Raw genomic sequence first — 21691 nt, forward strand, 5'->3', positions numbered from 1 at the left:
AACGATCAAGACAGGGGAGGGGGGAATTGGCACAACTAAAATTGGGATGGGAGAAAAACAGAAAAAGTGGATACAAAAAAGACATTATCTTTCTCTGTTCCAGGGTCTCAGCAAGAAAGTTGGGGTTTCCTCATCAATCTTGCAGGGGCTGTGGGTGTCCTACAGCACCGAGGGGCTTTCCACAGCACTGTCTTCACTCCGGAACCTCTACACTCCTAACATCAAGGTACGCAAGTTCAAGTTCCTTTTATTGCCACACGGCCAGGCCGGTGGAATTCAGACACAGTGCAGGTGGTAGCTGCGACAATACACCACATAAAAGACACAACGGAACAGTACAGTACAGAAATACACCACCTAAAAAAATACACGACAGAACAGTACAGTACGAAAAAATACAAACATCAGGTGCAACGTAACAAAAAACCAGAGAACATAACAAGCATGGGGTGAAGATTAGGAGGAGTTGAGCAGCTGTATGGCCTTGGGGAAGAAACTGTGGTTGAACCTCACAGTTCGACTGCCCAGTGACCTGAACCCAGTGGCGGCTGCTGACCAAATTTTTTGGTGAAGCACAAATTATTATATTATATGTTAAATTATATTTTTAAAACATCCCCCAATGTGTGTGTCAGTGGTGGCTGTGAGTTAAAAATATTGGGGAGGACGGGAGAGATACAAATTTGTTTTATAAAGAAGTACAGACACACAGTGTGGTTATGAAGACAGCAGACAGACACTACAGTTAAAGACAACAGGTACTAGTAAAATTCCTTGGAGTAACTCTTGACACACACGCCTCACTTACAAACATCACATCAATAGCTTAGTCAAGAAGGCAAATCAAAAACTATTTGTTTACAGCCAGATCATCAGACCATTTCTCACCCTCACTGTTTCAAACACATATCTACATGCAATTGTTCTTTCACCAATATCTTACTGTCTCCCAATCTGGTCCCTCACAACAAAGAAAATTATAGGAAATTATATGGGTAGGCGGGGTGGGGGAAACTGTACAACTGTACAAGCAAAACTGTACATTGGAATATCGATGAAACCATACTTGGTAGAAGAGGGTCTCGTGTATTCTTGGGTTAGGTAATTTACTGTACATTGGAGGGGGTTGGGTTAGGACATTACATTCACATCACTCAGCACTATAGGAAATGAACGACACACACGCGCGTGCACACACACACACGCACGCACACACAGGCCAGGCCACAGCCAATTCATTCATAATCAACACAGGCTCCAACTCAATATCAATAACCACGGTGCGCGTCGCCAATACACACTCACGTGCGCCGCGCGTCGCCACACGCAAGGCCACAGCGGGCCAATTAATTGATAATCAACACAGGCTCCAACTCAATATCAATAACCACGGCGCGCGTCGCCAATACACACTCACGTGCGCCGCGCGTCACCACACGCAAGGCCACAGCGGGCCAATTAATTGATAATCAACACAGGCCCGCCCCACACAGCTACTAAATATAAATTTCAAAAAAATTCACTCACCATTGACGACTTACTTCTTATGAGGAAATAGTGTCCCATCTGATCACATTTTTTTTTTTTTTTTTTTATCTTTTTCCCCCTCCTTTTTCCTCCGATTTTCTCCCATCCCAATGTTAGTCGTTATGCCAATTCCCAATCCCCTTCCTGGTCGCTGCGCACTTACCCCCCACAGTCGGTCTGGGAGAGTGGAGGCTATCACGTGCTTCCTCCGACACACGTCTAGCCAATCAACCGCTTCTTTTCACCTGGCAGCGCGGATTCTCACTGAGAAGGCGTAGCGTGTGGAAGGATCACACTATCCCACTTAGATCCTATCCGCGCTTAGCAGGCGCCCCGACCGAACTGTAGGAGTCGCTGTTTACAACGACCCGGACCCACCCCGCCAGCTTCTCCCACCCTCTAATACTGCCAATTGTATTAGTGTGAACGGTCAGCCAAGCTGGTGACAACCCCGGAGCAGCGTCTCCGAGGTTGGTGACGAACGCAATCTCCGTTACGCCACCTGACCGCTCTCCATCTGATCACTTGTAAATTAAATCCATCCTTCGATATTTTCTGATGAAAAAGGTCTCCATTCGTCTTCCCCAGCCAGCCCACTCAGAGCGAGACTAAGTCGGCCCGTCTGACCTGGTAGTCGTGGGGGTCTATCTGGGGTTGCTTGGTAGGTTTCAATGCAACTCCCGGTTCTCCCTGGCCACAGGTAAACACATGTTTCGCGAATCCTCCCCCAAACTCCTTATACTACCTCCGATTCCTGTACAAAGAGTCGTGTTGACGCTTCCGCCCTAGCCGTCTCATTAGCTGGCGCCAATCTCTGATTGGATCTTAAGTTTGTCAACGCAATGTGGCACGGCGTGAACGCCAATCAATCAAGTGCGCCTAACCTCACTACCCGCCTTTTTTAAACTCAAATACCCTATTTTGATTGGATAATTATATTCTTAAGCCCAACCCGTGCAATCTTTTTGCAGTGACTGATTGTCAGCTGGCCATTATGTGTTACTGTTATGGGATCAGGCCAGGTCAGAGAGCTCAGAGCTGTCACTTGGACATTTTTGAAGAAGAAAAAAAATTCACTGGCATTGTTTTTTTTCACAGAGGAAAACATTTATAAAAAAAAAATAATAATAATAAATAAATATATATGTATATTAATAATAATATATATATATTTTTTTGTCTGTATAATTACTAGTGAAGTACTGCCTCACTAGTTGTCATGCAATAACCTCCACTGCCTGAACCTCCTACCAGAGGGGAGGAGTTGGAATAGGTGGTGAGCTGGCGCAGACTGAGCTGGTACGCAGTGCTCGTCTCCAGAGAAGAACATCCGGAACAAGACATTGAGTTACACCCCCACACCCCATGCTGCGTATGAACCAAGTTGATTTAACTTGTTAGACACAAGACTTTGTTAGCCATTCGGATATTACTATTTTAATCTATTTAATTGAACTTAGACACTTTTTTGTATGCCGCATGTGGGATGACACAGTAGAATAAGAACAAGATAGATACGGATTCAATCCATGCCATGCTGTCAACTAAATTGACATGCTGAAAAAACAAAGAAGTTCCAAGCACTCTTCATATATAAAAAAGCTTTAATAAGTCGCTTAGTTCATATTAGAACAATAAAAAAAAAATGTCATGCTATTTTATTAAAATAAAATTGCTTTATTACATAATAAAAAATAAAAAGGTTTTAACTCTCATTGTGTGTGTACATGTGTGTACATGTGTGCGTGTGCGTGTGCGTGTGCGTGTGCGTGTGTGTGTGTGTGTGTGTGTGTGTGTGTGTGTGTGTGTGTGTGTGTGTGTGTGTGTGTGCGCGTGCGTGCGTTACTACTGCAGGTGAGCCGGTTGCTGATGCTGGGCGGAGCCAACGTGAACTATCGCACGGAGGTCTTGAACAACGCCCCCGTGCTGTGCGTCCACGCCCACCTGGGCTACATGGACATGGTCGCCCTGCTCCTGGAGTTCGGAGCCTGGGCGGACTGCCCCTCCGAGGGAGGCCTCACCCCGCTCGGCTACGCAGCCTCTGGGGGCCACATGGTCATCGTCAGCGCCCTCTGCCGCAGGAGAGCCAAGGTCAGTGTTGTTGTGTTTCCCCGCAAAGCGGGGCCCGTGGTGGAGCCCGTTCCATTCCAAATGAATGAGAGTTTTAAGCTAGCCTAGTGGTCCATATCTGCTTCTCTCAAACATTGACCTTTGTCATCTCATACTATACTATTCTATTCTATACTATACTAATATTATACTATATTATTATATTATATTTATTCTATACTATACTATACTATAGTATATGATTCTATTCTATACTATACTGTACTGCACTATACTATACTATATTATTCTATATTATACTGTACTGTACTATACTATACTATACTGTACTGTACTGTACTATACTATACTATCTCATTCCTAGTCTTGTTCTACTGCTCTCAGACATAGAACTTTGGGCGCAGCGGTGGCCTAAAGGTTAGAGAAGTGTGACCGGAAGGTCGCCGGTTCGATCCCCCCTAGTGGTCAACAGTGTCAGACTGTGGTTGTACTGGGCAGCTCCTAGTGGTCTAGGTCGTCCTCGGACGGGCCCTCCATCGGTGCTTCCAGTCATCCCGATCCTCCATGCATCTGGCTAGCTCGCCGGTGCATTCTGTTCCCGCATCTCTCCTGAGTACGTCCACGTAGGTTAATGTGGGACGTCCTCGTGATCGATGCCCATGTGTTGGTTCCCACAGCACAAGTTTGCTGGTTGGCATCTCATGATGTCTCTGGCAGTGACCTGCCAGCCTCATTCTCCTGTCAGACTGTGGTTGTACTGGACAGCTCCTAGTGGTCAACAGTGTCAGACTGGTTGTACTGGACAGCTGCTAGTCTATTCATCATCATCTACCGAGACTGTTATTCTAATCACCATCATCTTTTAAAATATTTTTAAACAGGGAGTTTGTTTAAGGCTGACATTTTTTTTTATTCTACTCTACTCTACTCTACTTTACTCTATACTTTACTCTATTCTACTCTACTTAACTTTACTCTAGTCTACTTTACTCTACTCTACTCTACTTTACTCTACTCTACTCAGCTCTACGTTATTCTACTCTACTTTACTCTACTTTTCTCAACTCTACTCTACTTTGCTCTACTCTTTTTTATCTGTATTTTGTTCTGTTCTGCACTGTATTCCATTCTACTCCACATTCTATTGTCAACAGGTGGACCATCTGGACAAGAATGGCCAGTGTGCCTTGGTGCACGCGTCCCTCAGGGGCCACATGGAGGTGGTGAAGTACCTGATCCAGTGTGACTGGGCCCTGGGGGGCCCACAGCAACCGTCTCCTCAGACCCAGCAGCAGACGGCCTTCACCAAGAGCCACGCGGTCCAACAGGCTCTCATAGCCGCAGCCAGCATGGGCTATACGGAGGTAGGTTATCACAGCTTTAGCTTTACTAATAGATAGATGGTTACTTTATTGCCATTTCAACACATGGTTTATTGGGATTTGTCTCGGTGCAATGCTCATTTCATCATAAAATTGTGTAAAAAAAAACATACAGTATAAAAACATACAATATAAAAACATACAATGCAATCCCTGAAGTAGAAATATTTCACAAACATTTAAAATAAATAATGCTACAGTGCATAAAAGAGCTCAGTGCTCCATTTAAAGTGCATATTGCCTTAAGTGCCTGTCGGCTGGTGCTAGCCCTTATAGTACAAAGTGCCTGTGCATTAGGGCTTGAGTTCAGGTGACGGACAACCTCGGGATCTGTGCTATTCTTAAAATGAGATGTCCTACACCTGAGACTTTGGAGTCTTCTACCAGAGGGAAGGGGGTTAAAGAGGTAGTAAGCAGGGTCAGAGGGGTATCACCTTCTCCCCTTTCTGCCTGATGTGTGTGGCATATATGGAGGCCACAGAAGGAAGATCACAGCCAATGATTTTTGACGCTGCACGTACAGTTCTTTCTAGCTGAAATTCGAATGAATTACTGTCGGTAGGATGTACGGCACGTCCCAGGGGTCAAATGAGGCGCTGGACAAGAGCAAAATTATTATTCTGTAATGACATACAGAAACAATAGACAACTATTCGAAAACTTCAGAATTATTAAAGGAACACGGCAACATTATGCGCTTACCATCTTCTCCAGAGTCAAACAAGAAGATACTAGATGCCAATTTCCTCTCTGTGGGTTCAGTAGAAAGCTATCCGGCTGCAAGCTAGCCTAGCTTAGCACAAATTAATGGAAGCTGATACGGACCAGCTAGCCTAGTTGGCCGAAAACACCTCTCCCAGAGTTTTAAGCTAGGCTAGTGGTCCATAATTGCTTCTCTCAAACATTGACATTTGTCATCTCATATACAGTACATACTATACTATATTATACTATAATATACTATACTATATGATTCTATACTATACTGTACTGTACTATACTATACTATATTATTCTATACTATACTATTCTATACTATACTGTACTATACTATATTATTCTATACTATACTGTAATGTACTAAACTATACTGTACTATACTATTATATACTATATTATTCTATACTATACTATATTATTCTATACTGTACTGTACTATCTCATTCATAGTCTTGTTCTAATGCTCTCAGAGATGTATCCATTTCATCCTCCATGTTTGTTCTCATCAGATTGTGTCCTATCTGCTGGACCTGCCCGAGAAAGATGAAGAGGAGGTGGAGCGAGCTCAGATCAATAACTTTGACACGCTGTGGGGAGAGACAGGTAGGACTGAGGCCCCCCTGCGGTCAGCTTGTTGAGATGAGATGATTTCATTATCCAGATAAGATACAGATACTGATCTGATGGTTTCATTATCCAGATACTGATCTGATGGTTTCATTATCAAGATACAGATCACATGTTAATACCAAATGGTAAATTCGGAATTGAACCGGGAACAGGTGTAAATGGGGTCTTAAAGGCGCTACTATTCCTTGGAGATCATTATTGCCAAGCGAACTAGGACTAAATTGAACACCATTCTATCTTTTGAAACCCACCCTCTGTTCAATGTATTTGATGCTCTGCGAAGCTCATTTAGTGACAGGTTTGTGATGCCTCGATGCTCTACTGAGCGATTGAGAAGGTCCTTTGTTCCTGCTGCGGTAAAAAGAAAATTACGAACACTGCTAGCTCTGTGTCGAGAGGCTCTCTTCTTTTTACTGTGTTATGTAACTTGTACTGTATGTAATTGTTTCTTGTTTGTGTATTTGTATTCGCTCTGGTAGCAAACCATGTTTCCCCTCTGGGATTAAGAATAAACCATACCATACCATACCATACCATACAGATAATTTTTTCATACATACATTTCCGTTTTATACTGTGATGCATATGAATATATTTCTAGAGCGTTCTGTCTCATCTCAATAAACTCCAGCAAATCGAGCTTCAATGTATTTAGTTAGAAATCGTGCCATTTATCGCTTGATTTATGAATCGTTTTCAAATAAACGCTAGATTATCGTTATTATACTGTATGTGTCATCATGCGCGAACAGAAGCGGGGTCTGAAAAATCGCTTCTCCGTACTTTGGTTGGCGCGAACCTCACACACACACACGCTCCGATGGCGGTGAAAGAAACATCGGATTAACCCAAGATTCGTAACATAAAGTCCTTACCTCACATCTGATGTCCTGCAAAAAGATTAATCCAATTCCTGATTGCCATTCCAAATATTGATCGCGTTTATTGATCCAACGTTATATGTCCAAAACACATAATCCACGCTGCTCCCAGTGTCCCCAGTCCATCTGTTATAACGATACTGCATGCCCGAGAATTAAAACCTGGACCGGACTTCTTAGATTGATGCACAGCCCCAGCCAGAGGGATTCCAATGATGTGCAATACCATCCGGGAGACGTTAGGTGGCGGTATTTGCCCTTTGCGAGCTCAGACACATTCCCAATGATAATGTCAGGCTGGATGGATGAAAGATTAATGGATATAGCGAATAAAAGAAATATCGATTAAAACCCGAGATATCTCGGGTCTTGGCGCCCAGCACATGGCGAGTTAACCCGAGATAACTCAGGGTTGGCCTCCAAAGTGTTAACCTCTGTTTTGTTCTGATATTTTGTGCGATCGGGTCGGATTCTGCTGAAGGCATTAGGGTGCAAAGGAAGCCTCTCCAAACAAATCTTGCTTCATCAAACTAACATAACTCCACATTCGCCGTTAGGGCTGTTCATCCTCTCCTCTCATCATCAAATCAAATCCCATGCTGGGGGGCGGGAACAAAATGGCAAAATGTCCTTCCAACAGGAAGCGATGGGGTTTATGGGAAATGTGGTCTTATAGAATAGAATAGAAATACTTTATTCATTCAAAATAAGCCTAAGAATAAAATACGGTCCGGGATATACATTTCCTATGGTACATTCTAATATAAAATAATACAGAAATATACACTGTAAAGTGTGCAATTTTACTATGTCGGTTATCATGAGAATTAGGCTACCGATTGTTTCGGCAATGGTCTCATTTGTTTACTGTAATTATGTCAAGATTACAACCAATCTGACAATGATATATTGTGTTGAAAATTCCCCTTGTAGTAGTTTTAAATCCCCTTTGGGAAACAAAAAAGACAAAAAGAAGATACACATCTCTGTGGTTGAAGAACCATGGATCATATTACTGAGGGATGGGCTTCCAGCGGGAAGCTCCACCACAGCCTCAGAGGCAGAGCCGCTGCAGTGCAGATATGAGAGATTGTTTTGCTTGTCTCTCTGTTCTTTGCTGCTGTTGCGTCAGAAGCTGCTGGCTGTGCAGTGGTGTCATCAGAGGAGAGAGAGCAGGGAAGGGGGAGGAGAGGAGAGGAGGGGAGGAGGAGAGAGGAGGAGAGGAGGGGAGAGGAGGAAAGGGGAGGGAGGGGAGAGGAGGAGGAGAGCATGGAGCTAGCACTGGGAGGGGAGGAGAGGAGGAGGAGGAGGGGAGGAGAGCAGGGAGCTAGCACAGGGAGGAGAGGGAGGAGAGGAGGAGGAGGAGAACAGGGAGCTAGCACTGGGAGGGGAGGAGGAGGGGAGGAGAGGGGAGGAGGAGAGCTGGGAGGAGAGGAGAGGGGAGGAGAGCAGGGAGCTAGCACTGGGAGGGGAGGAGGAGGGGAGGAGAGGGGAGGAGGAGAGCTGGGAGGAGAGGAGAGGGGAGGAGAGCAGGGAGCTAGCACTGGGAGGGGAGGAGAGGAGGAGAGCATGGAGCTAGCACTGGGAGGAGAGGAGGGGAGAGGAGAGGGAGGAGAGGAGAGGGGAGGAGAGGAGAGGGGAGGAGGAGAGCATGGAGCTAGCACTGGGAGGGGACGAGAGGGAGAGGAGGGGAGTAGAGCAGGGAGCTAGCACTGGGAGGGGAGGAAAGGAGAGGAGGGGAGAGGAGGAGAGCATGGAGCTAGCACTGGAAGGGGAGGAGAGGGATAGGAGGGGAGGAGGAGAGCAGGGAGCTAGCACTGGGAGGGGATGAGAGGAGAGGAGCTAGCACTGGGAGAGGAGGGGATGAGCAGAGCAGGGAGCCAGCACTGGGAGGGAGGAGAGGGAGGAGAGGGGAAGAAAGGGAAAGGGAGAGGAGAAGAGGGTAGGGGAGGAGGAGGCAGAGAAGGGGAGGAGATGGGAGGAGAGAGCTTAAATTACTACATAATTGCACTATAGAAGTGTTTGGAGCGATGTCATTTGTCACGGTTACCCTAAGCTATGAAACTTCATTCTGAGCACACTTCCCCCCCCCCCCCCCCCCCCCCCCCCCCACCCCTCCGTTGAAACTCACACTCACTGTGCAGGTGAATAAACCACATGCCTCCTGCTCGTACACAGATTTTTTTTTCCATCCGGTTAACAGTATTCATGCTTATGTAGAGTGGGAGCCTGTGTGTGTAGGATCCTGTCATCATAAACACCCTGACGAGTACAGGATGTCGCTCATGTCTCTTTGCCACATTACAATACATCATCAAATCAAATTTATTTTGTATATCCCCGAGATCACATGGGGAATAGCCCCCATGGGCTTTACAAGTATTCTTGTACAAGTCAAGAAGAAACATCACAAAAGATCAAAAAAGAAAACCACCATCAAATCCAAATATCCAACACTCCCTTCCCCAACGACTCACTATTGCAACTACTGGTGTTGCAATGAATGATAGATGGATGGAGAATAGAACAGGTGGATAATTGGTATGAATGTATTATATACATGTAATGAAACACATATATATATACAAGGTAACAATACTATCTAAGGTATATTTTTTAAATATTTTTATAAATAGAGCTAAGGACAACAACAACAACAACAACAACAACAACAAAAAAGAAAGCATAGAAATACATGTACACGTCTCTCCTGGGAGGCAAGAGTATTTGGCATGTTTTAAAGGGGAAATCCACCCTAAAATCAAATTCACATGTGTTATTTCCATAATGTTCAGCTCGGTTTCGATGTGTGAATCTGAACGAGTCTCTCCTCAAAACACTGAGAGACGAGACTAGTGACGATGTCATCAAGAGACTAATGATGATGATGGAGCAATGACTCTAGTGATGATGTCATCAAGAAGAGACACATCCTGGAGCTGCTCCATAGACGGTGAATAAGTGGAACAACTCCGAGAGGCTGGCTCAGTGGACATTTTTAAACGACAGTTGAAAACATACATTTTTAACACATTCCCTGCCACGCAATTTGAGCATCTTATACCATTCTCTGCCAGCACTGTAAGTCTATGGAGATGTTCACCTTCTTTGCAGGGCTATAACTTTTTAAATTGTATTGCTAAATTGACATTACTATGGCCCATTCAACATCGATTATCTATCGTTCAGGATGTAGGAACGTTTTACTTTTTCATTCATACATTCATACGAAAATACCGTCTAGAATATAAATATGTTTTTATCATTTTCTGCAGTAATTCCTAGAACGTGAGATATAGGCATAAACGCATATATAGATTATCAAATGCCGTTTGTTGCCGATCCACGCTATATTAAAAATTCAACTGTACATGATCCTAAACATTATGACTGATCATGCACAGTTGAACGGAGGGGGGGGGGGGTCGTTTATAATTCCGTGATCGTCGTTAAATGCTTTATGTAGTATGGGTGATATATTGATCAGAGTTTGCATGGATAATAATAAACAAACAGGCTGAAAGTAACGTCAGCGTCCTCTTACCGTTCGACGATGAGACTGGAGGAAAAGATCCCACTTATTTGACGGTGATCGCCTAAATCCATTTCCGGTTTGTATAATCATAATACACGGCCAAATTGTATCGATGATTGCGTTATGGCAGCGATCGCTACACACGGACGTGTGTCTACAGTCCCGCAACAATATGCGAGTGGCTGGACGCATTTCGGAGACGCACCGAGATCGACTCATCCATTTCCGGTTTGGCAACTCGCCGATCATCCACCAGGGGGCAGTATTGAAGCGTTGCAGAGTTGTGCCGGCTCACACTGCATCAGACTAGGCTCCGTGAGGGAAATATGAATAACGTGGCGAAAAAATGAAATATGATCTCAATAACGTCGTACGCCGTGGATTGGCAGAATTAGCATGAACTTGAAACACGTTGTACGACATTTTTGGCGCAGGATGGGTTAATATTGCTTTTAATTAGCAACTATTTTTATTATTATTTTTAATCATCGATTTTATCCATTTCTTTGCTTGTGATTTTAGACTGTGGTTTACTTTTTTTTTTTATCTGTTATTATTATTCATTGTTTTATCTTTCTTTTATCATGTAATGTGAAGCACTTTGGGCTGCATCTTGTATGAAAAGTGCTATATAAATAAAGTTATTATTATTATTATTATTATTATTATTATTAACACAGATTCAAGTCTTCATGCTCTGATTTCCATCTTAGAGAGACAGGGTGTCTGTTTATCAAGTCAAGTGTTCCTTTATTAAAAGAGGAATGGGGGAAATTCAAGTGTCATAGCAGCATGGGGGGGGGGGCGTACAGCTAGGATATGTAGTAATAATAATAGAACATAGAACAAAGTGCAAGTAGTAATGATAATGGTGATAACAGTAGTAGTAGTGAACAGTAGTGAGTGGCAGGATTCAATCAAAACAGTAGTAATAGTGATGTAGAGTCTGTGCAGTGTTTATTATTAAGAGTCAGATAGTCCTAGCAGTTCTCAAGAGCTGTTAGCTCTCCAGCCATTTATCACATGGTTATGGAGCCTGATGGCTACTGGCAGGAAGGAAGACTGGCCGAGGCAGTTTGTGGTGTGTCGTGGGGAGATAAGGCTGAATGTGCTCCTCATCCTGGCTAGTTCCTCATAGAGGGGTGGGAGGGGTTTTATAGATATTGGATTAACTCTTCGACAGTGTCTGTCTGTCTGTCTGTCTGTCTGTCTGTCTGTCTGTCTCTCTGTCTCTCTATCTATCTATCTATCTATCTATCTATCTATCTATCTATCTATCTATCTATCTATCTATCTATCTATCTATCTATCTATCTATCTATCTATCTATCTATCTATCTATTTATCTATCTCTATCTAACTATCTATCTAACTGTGTGTGTGTGTGTGTGTGTGTGTGTGTGTGTGTGTGTGTGTGTGTGTGTGTGTGTGTGTGTGTGTGTGTGTGTGTGTGTGTGTGTGTGTGTGTGTGTGTGTGTGTGTGTGTGTGTGTGTGTGTGTGTGTGTGTGTGTGTGTGTGTGTGTGTGTGTGTGTGTGTGTGTGTGTGTGTGTGTGGGTGGGTGGGTGGGTGGGTGGGTGGGTGGGTGGGTGTGTGTGTGTGTGTGTCCATGCGTCCAGCCCTGACCGCAGCGTCTGGCCGGGGAAGCTGGAGGTGTGTCGTCTCCTGCTGGAGCAGGGAGCAGCCGTGGCTCAACCCAACAGACGAGGTATCGTCCCGCTGTTACAGCGCCGTGCGGCAGGGCCACTGGCAGGTGAGCAGCTCCACCGACCCGTTCACTTTTCACGTCTATCACAGGGGCTGTCTCGTCTTATATGCCTCGTCTCCACTAGCCAGGGTTTAGTCGTGCTGTGGCCTTGTGTCTCCACTAGCCAGGGTTTAGCCGTGCTGTGGCCTTGTGTCTCCACTAGCCAGGGTTTAGTCGTGCTGTGGTCTTGTGTCTCCACTACGTCCTGATAGTACGATACAACACAGTGCAACACAGTTCAGTTTCAGTATGACGCCCCAAAAATGAATGGTGTTTGTTTACATGTGCATGTATCTCCTCCCTACTTCCCCACGTGGAATGCACCCGATTGGATAAATGACATGCTGGTGCTCTAGTGTGACATCTAGTGGCTAAATGTTATCTATATCACCTTTGAATGAATGAATGAATGAAAACTTTATTAACAGATTGCAGAATGGGTACAGTACAGTACAGCTCAATACATACAATTGTTAAGGGGATGCAGACCAGAGAAAGACTTTCGTCTTGTTTACATCAGGGTCCCCCATTTTCAATTCATCGTAACATATATGACATACATGACATACAGATAGACAGTACTGCTACATCTATACATTTATGACATACCAGATTTGCAATTACAGTACTGTTTTACAGTACTTTAACCTCTCTTGCATCAGGGAGCCCCCCTAAGAGTAGAACCATACCACCAGATTCTGCCTTCTAATAATAAATGGTTGAAATGGTTAATATATTGCTAATCAAAGCAAACATACTGCAGTGCATCTCAACCCACGAAGTATGTGTTGCTATGTTTATATGTTGTTTGTTGTTATTACTACTGTGGAGGCAGCCATATAATCATTGAGATTCAAGCGTAATTTTTTTTGTATTTATTATTATTTTTCTTTTTACTTGTGTTTGTTTTAGTGTTGTTTTATATGTGATCAGTATCTGTATGCTGCCTTCTTGACTAGGCAAAGATATATGGAAATGTCTATATGTTTAAGATAAGATAAGATATTCCTTTATTGATCCCCTTGGGGAAATTCAGTATCATAGCAGCATGGGGGATGGGGGAGGGGGAGAGGAGGTACAGTAGTAGAAGACCTGATACAGGTCATAGAATTATACCTGGGCTTTACCCTGGTTAAATAAAGCATAATACATGTTACATACTGTACCTGTAGATACTATATCTATATCTGTACATCCTTTACCTACTCTGGCTAGTTACACTGCTGTGCTGGCCAGTATGACTTAGTACCATAGTGTCTCTTTAGACCTGTATCACTGTATATAATAATACTATAACTCTGTACATACATCTGATTAGCACAATTACTCAGTAGTACTCATTTATATATTGTATATTCAGTTTAATCACCTGTACATTGTATATTAACTTTGCACGAATTCCACCGGCCTGGCCATGTGGCAATAAAAGGAACTTGAACACTCTGGTTGGATGCCAAACTTATTTTCATTGTACTGTACTTGTGCCGTAGGATGACAATACATTTGAATCTATTCTCATCTATTCTAATCTATTCTCATCTATTGTCACCTAGATCGTGGACCTGCTGCTGACCCACGGGGCCGATGTCAACCTGGCCGACAAGCAGAGCCGCACCCCGCTGATGATGGCTGCCTCCGAGGGACACCTGGGCACGGTGGAGTTCCTGCTGACTCAAGGTGAACTGGAGCGAATACAGCAGTATCCAGTGTGAAGCACACACTATGAGTGACGTCACAAGACGTTAATTTATTGGGAGCCAAACAGCAGAGGGCGCCAGTGCTTTATCCAATGTAGGATATGACTTACTTGCGAGTGCTTACAATATATCAAATATAATAGCAATAGATCTAAATAACACGTTGATCGTCAATGAGTTGCTTCCAGTCAACATGCACAAAACAGATAATTTTTTCATACATTTCCGTTTTATACCGTTATGAATATATTTCTAGAGCGTTCTGTCTCATCTCAATAAACTCCAGCAAATCGAGCTTCAATGTATTTCGTTAGAAATCGTGCCATTTGTCGCTTGATTTATGAATAGTTTTCAAATAAACGCTAGATTATCGTTATTATATGTGTCATCATGCGCGAACAGAAGCGGGATCTGAAAAATCGCTTCTCTGTACTTTGGTCGGCACGAACCTCACACACACACACACACACACACACACACACACACACACACACACACACACACACACACACACACACACACACACACACACACACACACACACACACGGTGAAAGAAACATCGGAGAATCACACATCTGCTGAGGCTGCAAGAAGAAAAGTTTGAATGGAAATGGGGAAAATGGGAAGAATACAGGAGGGGAAGTAACGACATCACAGAGGTTTGAAAAGGATACAAGGAAATGAATAAAAATGTAAATAAATAATGCAAATGTAGAAGGGACCGAAGGACCCATGTCACACTTTTTCTTTACCCATTTTTTGTCTATTTGTTTTAATTTATGTACTGTGTATTGTCTATGAATGTTGTCTATGTATGTTGTTGAAAAAATGAAAATGAAAATTTAAGTTTAAAAAAAAAAGAAAGAAACATCGGATTAACCCAAGATTCGTAACATAAAGTCCTTACCTCACATCTGATGTCCTGCAAAAAGATTAATCCAATTCCTGATCACCATTCCAAATATTGATCGCGTTTATTGATCCAACGTTATTGTCCAAAACACATAATCCACGCTGCTCCCAGTGTCCCCAGTCCATCTGTTATAACGATACTGGGGGACCCTGATGTAAACAAGATGAAAGTCTTTCTCTGGTCTGCATCCCCTTAACAATTGTATGTATTGAGCTGTACTGTACCCATTCTGCAATCTGTTAATAAAGTTTTCAATCAATCAATACTGCATGCCCGAGAAGTAAAACCTGGACCGGACTTCTTAGATCGATGCACAGCGCCAGCCAGAGGGATTCCAATGATGTGCAATACCATCCGGGAGACGTTAGGTGGCGGTATTTGCCCTTTGCGAGCTCAGACCCATTCCCAATGATAACGTCGGGCTGGATGGATGAAAAATGAATGGATATAGCGAATAAAATAAATATCGATTAAAACCCGGGATTTCTCGGGTTTGGCGCCCAGAGCATGGCGAGATAACCCGAGAAATCTCCTGAACACGGAGCGATCAATCCCCAGTCGATCGCCACTTTCTTGGCCGAGCTATTGTCACTTTTCCGCACCTACTCCCGAACTACGCATGTGCAGATTGCCCACGGAGTCTAGGTTCATCACTCTGCGCATGCAGGATTAGGTGCGAAAAAGCGACTATAGCTCGACCGAGAAAGTGCCGATCGGCTTGGGATTGGTTGCGCCGTGTTCAGGAGACACTGCAACAGTTGGTGGATTGTTGCATAGCTCTCTCCAGAATGACCTCACAGCGCTGAGTGAAGTTGGGTGTTCTCTCACTGATAACATTACTGTAGCTAATTAGCTAATCTTAATTTTTTACAATATCACAATCTTTCAACTGCAACCAGAGAGTTGGTGGATTGTTGCACAGCTCTCCAGAACGACCTCACAGCAGCGCTGAGTGAAGTTGGGTGTTCTCTCTCGCAGGTGCCTCCCTGCCTCTGATGGACAAGGAGGGCTTGACGGCCCTGAGCTGGGCCTGCCTGAAAGGTCACCTGTCCGTCGTCCGCTGCCTGGTAGAGAGCGGCGCCGCCACCGACCACGCCGACAAGAACGGACGCACGCCGCTCGACCTGGCCGCTTTCTACGGCGACTCTGAGGTGGTAAGTGGAAAACGATTCCTGTTGTAGCGAATCAAATCAAATTAATTTGTATAGCCCCGAGAATCACATGGAATAGCCCCCATGGGCTGTACAAGTCTTCTTGTACAAGTCAAGAAGAAACATCACAAAAAGATCAAAAACTAAAACCACCATAAAATCAAAATACGTGACACTCCCAGACTTTCCCCAATGAAGATGAGGAACGACTCTATAAAAACCTAGCAATAGGGAAAAGCACCACAGCTGGCGTGGAGGAGAGAAACCTCAGATGGGCTGTTCAAAGGGGATCCCCCAACTGGATGTCAGTGATAATATAGTGTTGCAATGGATGATAGATAGATGAACAGGTGAATAATTGGTATGAATGTATATATACATGTAATGAAACACACATTATATATATATATATATATATATATATATATATATATATATATATATATATATATATATATATATATATATATATACAAGGTAACAATAGTATCTAAGGTACATAAAAAAGAAAAGCTTTATTAAAATAAATGGAGCTCACATTGCAAATGCTGTGGTGAATCGTTGCAGGGAAACCTCTCTCAGTGGCTTGGAGACTGAATATACATAATTTTTCCATACATGCCTAGACATTCTAAGATATGTCTCAAGATGTCTGAGTACAGGGCGGCTAGATGGTGCAGTGGGCAAGGCACTCACCACCAATGCTGGAGACGCTGGGTTCGAGCCCAGCTCTCCACATTGTTTTCAGTTTGGCTGGTCGTCCGTACTAATACAATTGGCAGTATTAGGGGGAGGGAAAACTGAGGGGTGGGGATCGGACGTTGTGGACAGCGACTCCTACAGGTCGGTTGGTGTGCCTGCACAGTAGAATCAAGAAACGCAGACCCCTGACGCTGAAAGATCGCGCCGCGCAGGTGAAAAGATGCGACGGCTGCTACCTCGAGTATCGGAGGGGACTCGTGCTATGTATGGCTTCGTCCACATTGCAGCCGGCTTGTGGGAGGCAAGAAACAGCGTTCGAGACAGGGGAGGGTTGAATTGGACGATACGAAAATTGGGATGGGAGAAGAATTGAAAAATGGGAGAAAAAGTGGATAAAAAAAAAAAAGTACATTACTGTCTAAATATGCCTCTCATACATACAGTAGATACCAAAAAAGAAAAGAAAACACATACATTTCTGTGTGTGTTTAGGTGCAGTTCCTTGTTGACCACGGGGCCATGATAGAGCACGTGGACTACAGTGGGATGCGTCCTCTGGACAGGGCGGTGGGCTGCAGGAACACATCCGTGGTGGTCGCTCTGCTGAAGAAGGGCGCCAAGATAGGTAAGAACCACCACTCTACGCCAACGACTTGACTAAATAACCCTACCTTTCAGTACATAAAAGTGCTTCTTCCCCTGAAAAATAGCACCCTGTTGAAAGGTTCTTCTCCCGAACACTGGATGAGACGTTTTAAATTGCACTGTGGCTGTGGCATTGTAAAGGCCACGGCACTCTAGTTCAAAGTGATGCCCGTCTCCACAGTACTAACTTTGTCTCCGTCTCCCACTAGTCTTTACTCTTGTGTTTCCACCCAGGTCCCTGGTCCTTCTGTGCCACCCGTGTGTCTCCCTCGTGCACCGGGTGTATCACCAACTGTCATCACCCCCACAGTTGTTGTCAATCAGTCATCACCCCCTTTTGTATGTCTGTTTCCCCCGGTCAGTCAGTGCGTGTTTGTCAGTCTGTGTTCAGTGTTTCTGATCGAAAGCTAGCTGCTACGTGTGTAGTTCTTTTCTGTCTTGCCAGTACAGCTAGTTCGATCTATGGCCAGTAGTCAGTGTAGTATAGTATAGTATAGTATAGTATAGTATAGTATAGTATAGTATAGTATAGTATAGTATAGTATAGTATCGTGTAGTGTAGTGTAGCGGAATTCAAAGAATCAACTGTTCAAAACATGGCTTGATCAAGGTATCCAGAGAATTACTGGACGAACTTCGAATGCCGTCATTGCTCTCGCTATCCACATTGACGTATGCCTCTGTGAGTGCAGGAGAGAGAGGGGCTCGGCGCCCAGGTACATCGCCTTCTTCCGGGTCTCCTCTCATCATGCGGCATTCAGCCGTCATCGCCACAGTCGGTCAGGCCGACACATCCCGACAGGAGCCAAGAGGGCCCGAACTCTAACCGGCAGGGCCTATGCAGTTGGGTGGGACAAGGCTGAAAACAGCCTGGGTCGCTTCCTTTCCACCGTCGGCTAAAAGAGTAGGCTGTCTAGTAGAAAAGGGAATATTGGTGAGCCGATCCAAGACCCTACTCCCCCGCCCTTATTCCTACTTCCCTACGTTACTCTCACTTGGAAAGCCCTGATCCATCCACTGCAGACCTTTGTGGACTCAGGTGCTGACAAGAGCTTCATCGATTCAGTCCTGGCCCAGTCAGCTGGCCATTATCATGGAGCCCATGGCGTTTCCGCTTGAAGCTACCGCTTTTGGATGGAAGAGTCATCGGTTCTGTCACCTCACTGTTCCACTTAACCTCAGTGTCACCTGGTTGTCATCACGAGAACGTCCAGTTCTATCTTTTGGACTCCCCCATTGACCGTTGTCGTCCTGGGTCGACACCACTGACATAATTCCTGATCAAGGCCCCGGGTTCACCTCCCAGTTCTGGAGGACCTTCTGTTTACTCTTTGGTTCCACGGTCATCCGGATTCCACCCCCAGGCCCACGGACAGTCCAAGCGGGCCAACCTGGCGACCACCCTGCCTCATCTCATCCAACCCTACCTCCTGGAGTTGGCAGTTGGTCTGGGTGGAGTATACCCACAATACACTCTCCTGTCCTTCCAGTGTGCATATGGATACCAAACCCCACTCTTCCCTGACCAGGAGAAGGAGGCCAGTGTGCAGAAGAGGGGCCCGCCTCCACTCTGCTCCGCACCGCATTCAGGTATCGTGACAAGCAGATCGCCCCCGGGTTCCCGCTCCTCGATATTGCCATAGCCAGAAGGTGTGGCTCTCCACTCGCGACCTACCGCTCAGGGTTGAGTCACATAAGCTGGCTTCCAAGTTTATCGGTCCGTTGCCCACCGCAGAGGCCATCGACTGCTCTGCAGTCCACCTCTGGCTCCCTGCTCCCTCCGCGTCCATCCCACGTTCCATATCTCCTACGTGAAGCCAGGTTCCTCCAGCTCCCCCGGTCCCTGCTCCCTGACCTCCACAGCCTCCCTGTGTCATTGAGGGCTCTAATGTTTGCCGCCGTGGCAGGGGGCCCCCAGTACCTGGCCGACTGGGAGGGCTCACAGTCCAAAGGAGTGGTGCTGTGTTTCTGCCAAGGTCATCTTGGTCATCCTGGTTGGCCTGTTGAGATGTTAGGAGCTGTCCCTATAGGTAGGGGGGGGGGGGGGGGGGGGGTTCGTATGACTCCAGTGCCAACTCTGTCTCCCCCTCCCCCCTAGTCTCTCCTCTTGTGTTTCCACCCAGGTCCCGCAGATGTCCTCATGTGTCTACCTCGCGTATCACGTGGGTGTATCACTAGCTCAACGTCAATCTGTCATCACCCCTTATGGACTTACTTTTCATTCTGTATCTGCCAGCCTGCTTAAAGGAACACGCCAACTTTTGGGGAAATTCGCTTATTTGCCATCAACCCCCGATTTAGTCAAGCAGATACAAACCCTTTTCTTCTCTGTGCATGCAGTAGGAGTAGGATACATACGGCGCAATGATTTCACGCATTACCTGAAAAGCCCGTGTAGCTAGCTGGACTAACCCACTTCCAGTGAATGACGCTAAACTAGGCTAACAGTGCGGGTCTTCCTACTCCTACTGCATGCACAGAGAAGAAAAGGGTATGTATATCTGCTTGTCTAACTCTGGGGTAGGTGGAAAATGAGCAAATTTCCCAAAATGTTGGCGTGTTCCTTTTAATACACCAGCGTGTTGGTTCTTCCACGTCATCTGTCTACCGCCTTTCCATTGTCCTACATTTGGGTCCAACACAGAACCACAACTTACTGAAAGCACTCTCCCCTCCCAAGCATCATGGTTCCCTACCTCCAATGACCCTGCTGCCATGCGCTGCTGGCTGTTCCAGTGTACAGAAGTGTTGTACTTCAGTAGAGCAGGGATTCAGGCTTGTGTCTCCATGTAGCTTAACCCCCTCCCTCTCTGCTACGATGCTGTCACACCAACCCCGCCAACCCCACCCCCCCTCCACCCGCCAGCCCGCCCGCCTCGCCCACTGCTGCACCGTACTGCTCTCCTCTCTGCTATTCCTGGCTCTGATGTGTGCTTCTCCTTCTAGTGTACTACTTGTACCACTTGTGTTCTTTCTCTTTTATATATATATCCTCTCTCTCACCATCTTCCTCTCTTTTCTTCCTCTTTCTTGCTATTTGTTTCTCTTTCTCCGTCACAATCTCTCTCTCGTTCTTGTTGTCTCACACTGTTTGTTTATCTATCTATCTCTTTCTCTAGTTGTCTCACATTGTCTCTCTCTATTATTGTTGTCTCACTGTCTCTCTCATTATTGTTGTCTCACAGTTTCTCTCTCTCTCGTTCTTGTTATCTCACACTGTTTCTCTCTCTCTATCTCTCTCTCTAGTTGTCTCACACTGTCTCTCTCTCACTTGTTGTCTCAAACTATTTCTCTCTCTATCTCTCTCTCTCTGTCTATCTTTCTCTTTCTCTCTCTCACTTGTTGTCTCAAACTGTTTCTCTCTATCTCTCTTTCTATCTATCTGTCTCTCTCATTGTCTCTCACCCCCCCCCTCTCTCTCTCTCTCTGGTTGCTCAGAGACAGGTGGTTGTTAGTGCTGGTGATGTTTTCTTTTCGTTGTGTTTTTTCTTTCTGTTGCTCTTTATCTCTGCTTCTCACTGCTGCTTTCTTTTGTGTTCCTTTTTCTCACTCCTCCTCCTCCGCCTTCACCACCACCTCTTCACTTCTCTCTCTCTCTATCCCTCCTACCTTTTCTCTCCCCCTCTCTTCTCTCTCCCTCCTATTTTTTCTATCCCCCTCTCTCTCTCTCCCACTCATATCTCTCTTCTTCTCTGTATCTCGTTCTCTCCCGCTCTACCTCTCTCTCCTACCTATCTCTCACTCACTCACTCCCACCCCACACACCTATTTTCTCTGGCGATTCTGTTCCGCCCCTGCACCCCCCCCCCCCTCCTCCTCTCATGAACTACCTCACCCCACCCCACCCCCCCCTGCCCCCCCCCCCCCCCCCCCCCTGACCCCACCTCTCTCCGGTCCCAGGATGCCAGACGCTGCCGAGTCGGCCCCGAGGTAAAGCCAAGGCTGTCGACTACACACCCCTGCAGGCATTTAGACAGCTCTCTCTCCTCTCTCTATGTGTGTGTGTGTCTGTCTGTGTCCTCCTCAGTGTGCGGCAGGCGAGCTTAGCTTATTATTAACCAAACCTCTCTCAAAACCGACCACCAAAAAA

The 21691-nt window shown here is 45.3% G+C and overlaps 1 protein-coding gene across 1 annotated transcript in view; it reads left to right on the forward strand.

Annotated features, from left to right (window-relative positions):
- The window catches only part of LOC311242176 (protein TANC2-like), a 64960-nt gene that overhangs the window by 31036 nt on the left and 12233 nt on the right, over positions 1-21691 (forward strand). The window contains 10 exon segments of the mRNA XM_084331124.1: positions 104-226; positions 3382-3618; positions 4752-4961; positions 6209-6302; positions 12364-12381; positions 12384-12466; positions 12468-12497; positions 14045-14168; positions 16082-16257; positions 17449-17581. Coding sequence (XP_084187250.1) covers positions 104-226; positions 3382-3618; positions 4752-4961; positions 6209-6302; positions 12364-12381; positions 12384-12466; positions 12468-12497; positions 14045-14168; positions 16082-16257; positions 17449-17581 — 1228 coding nt within the window.

The sequence above is a fragment of the Notolepis coatsorum genome (assembly GCF_963971535.1).
Source record: "Notolepis coatsorum genome assembly, chromosome: 15".
Lineage (NCBI taxonomy): Eukaryota > Metazoa > Chordata > Actinopteri > Aulopiformes > Paralepididae > Notolepis > Notolepis coatsorum.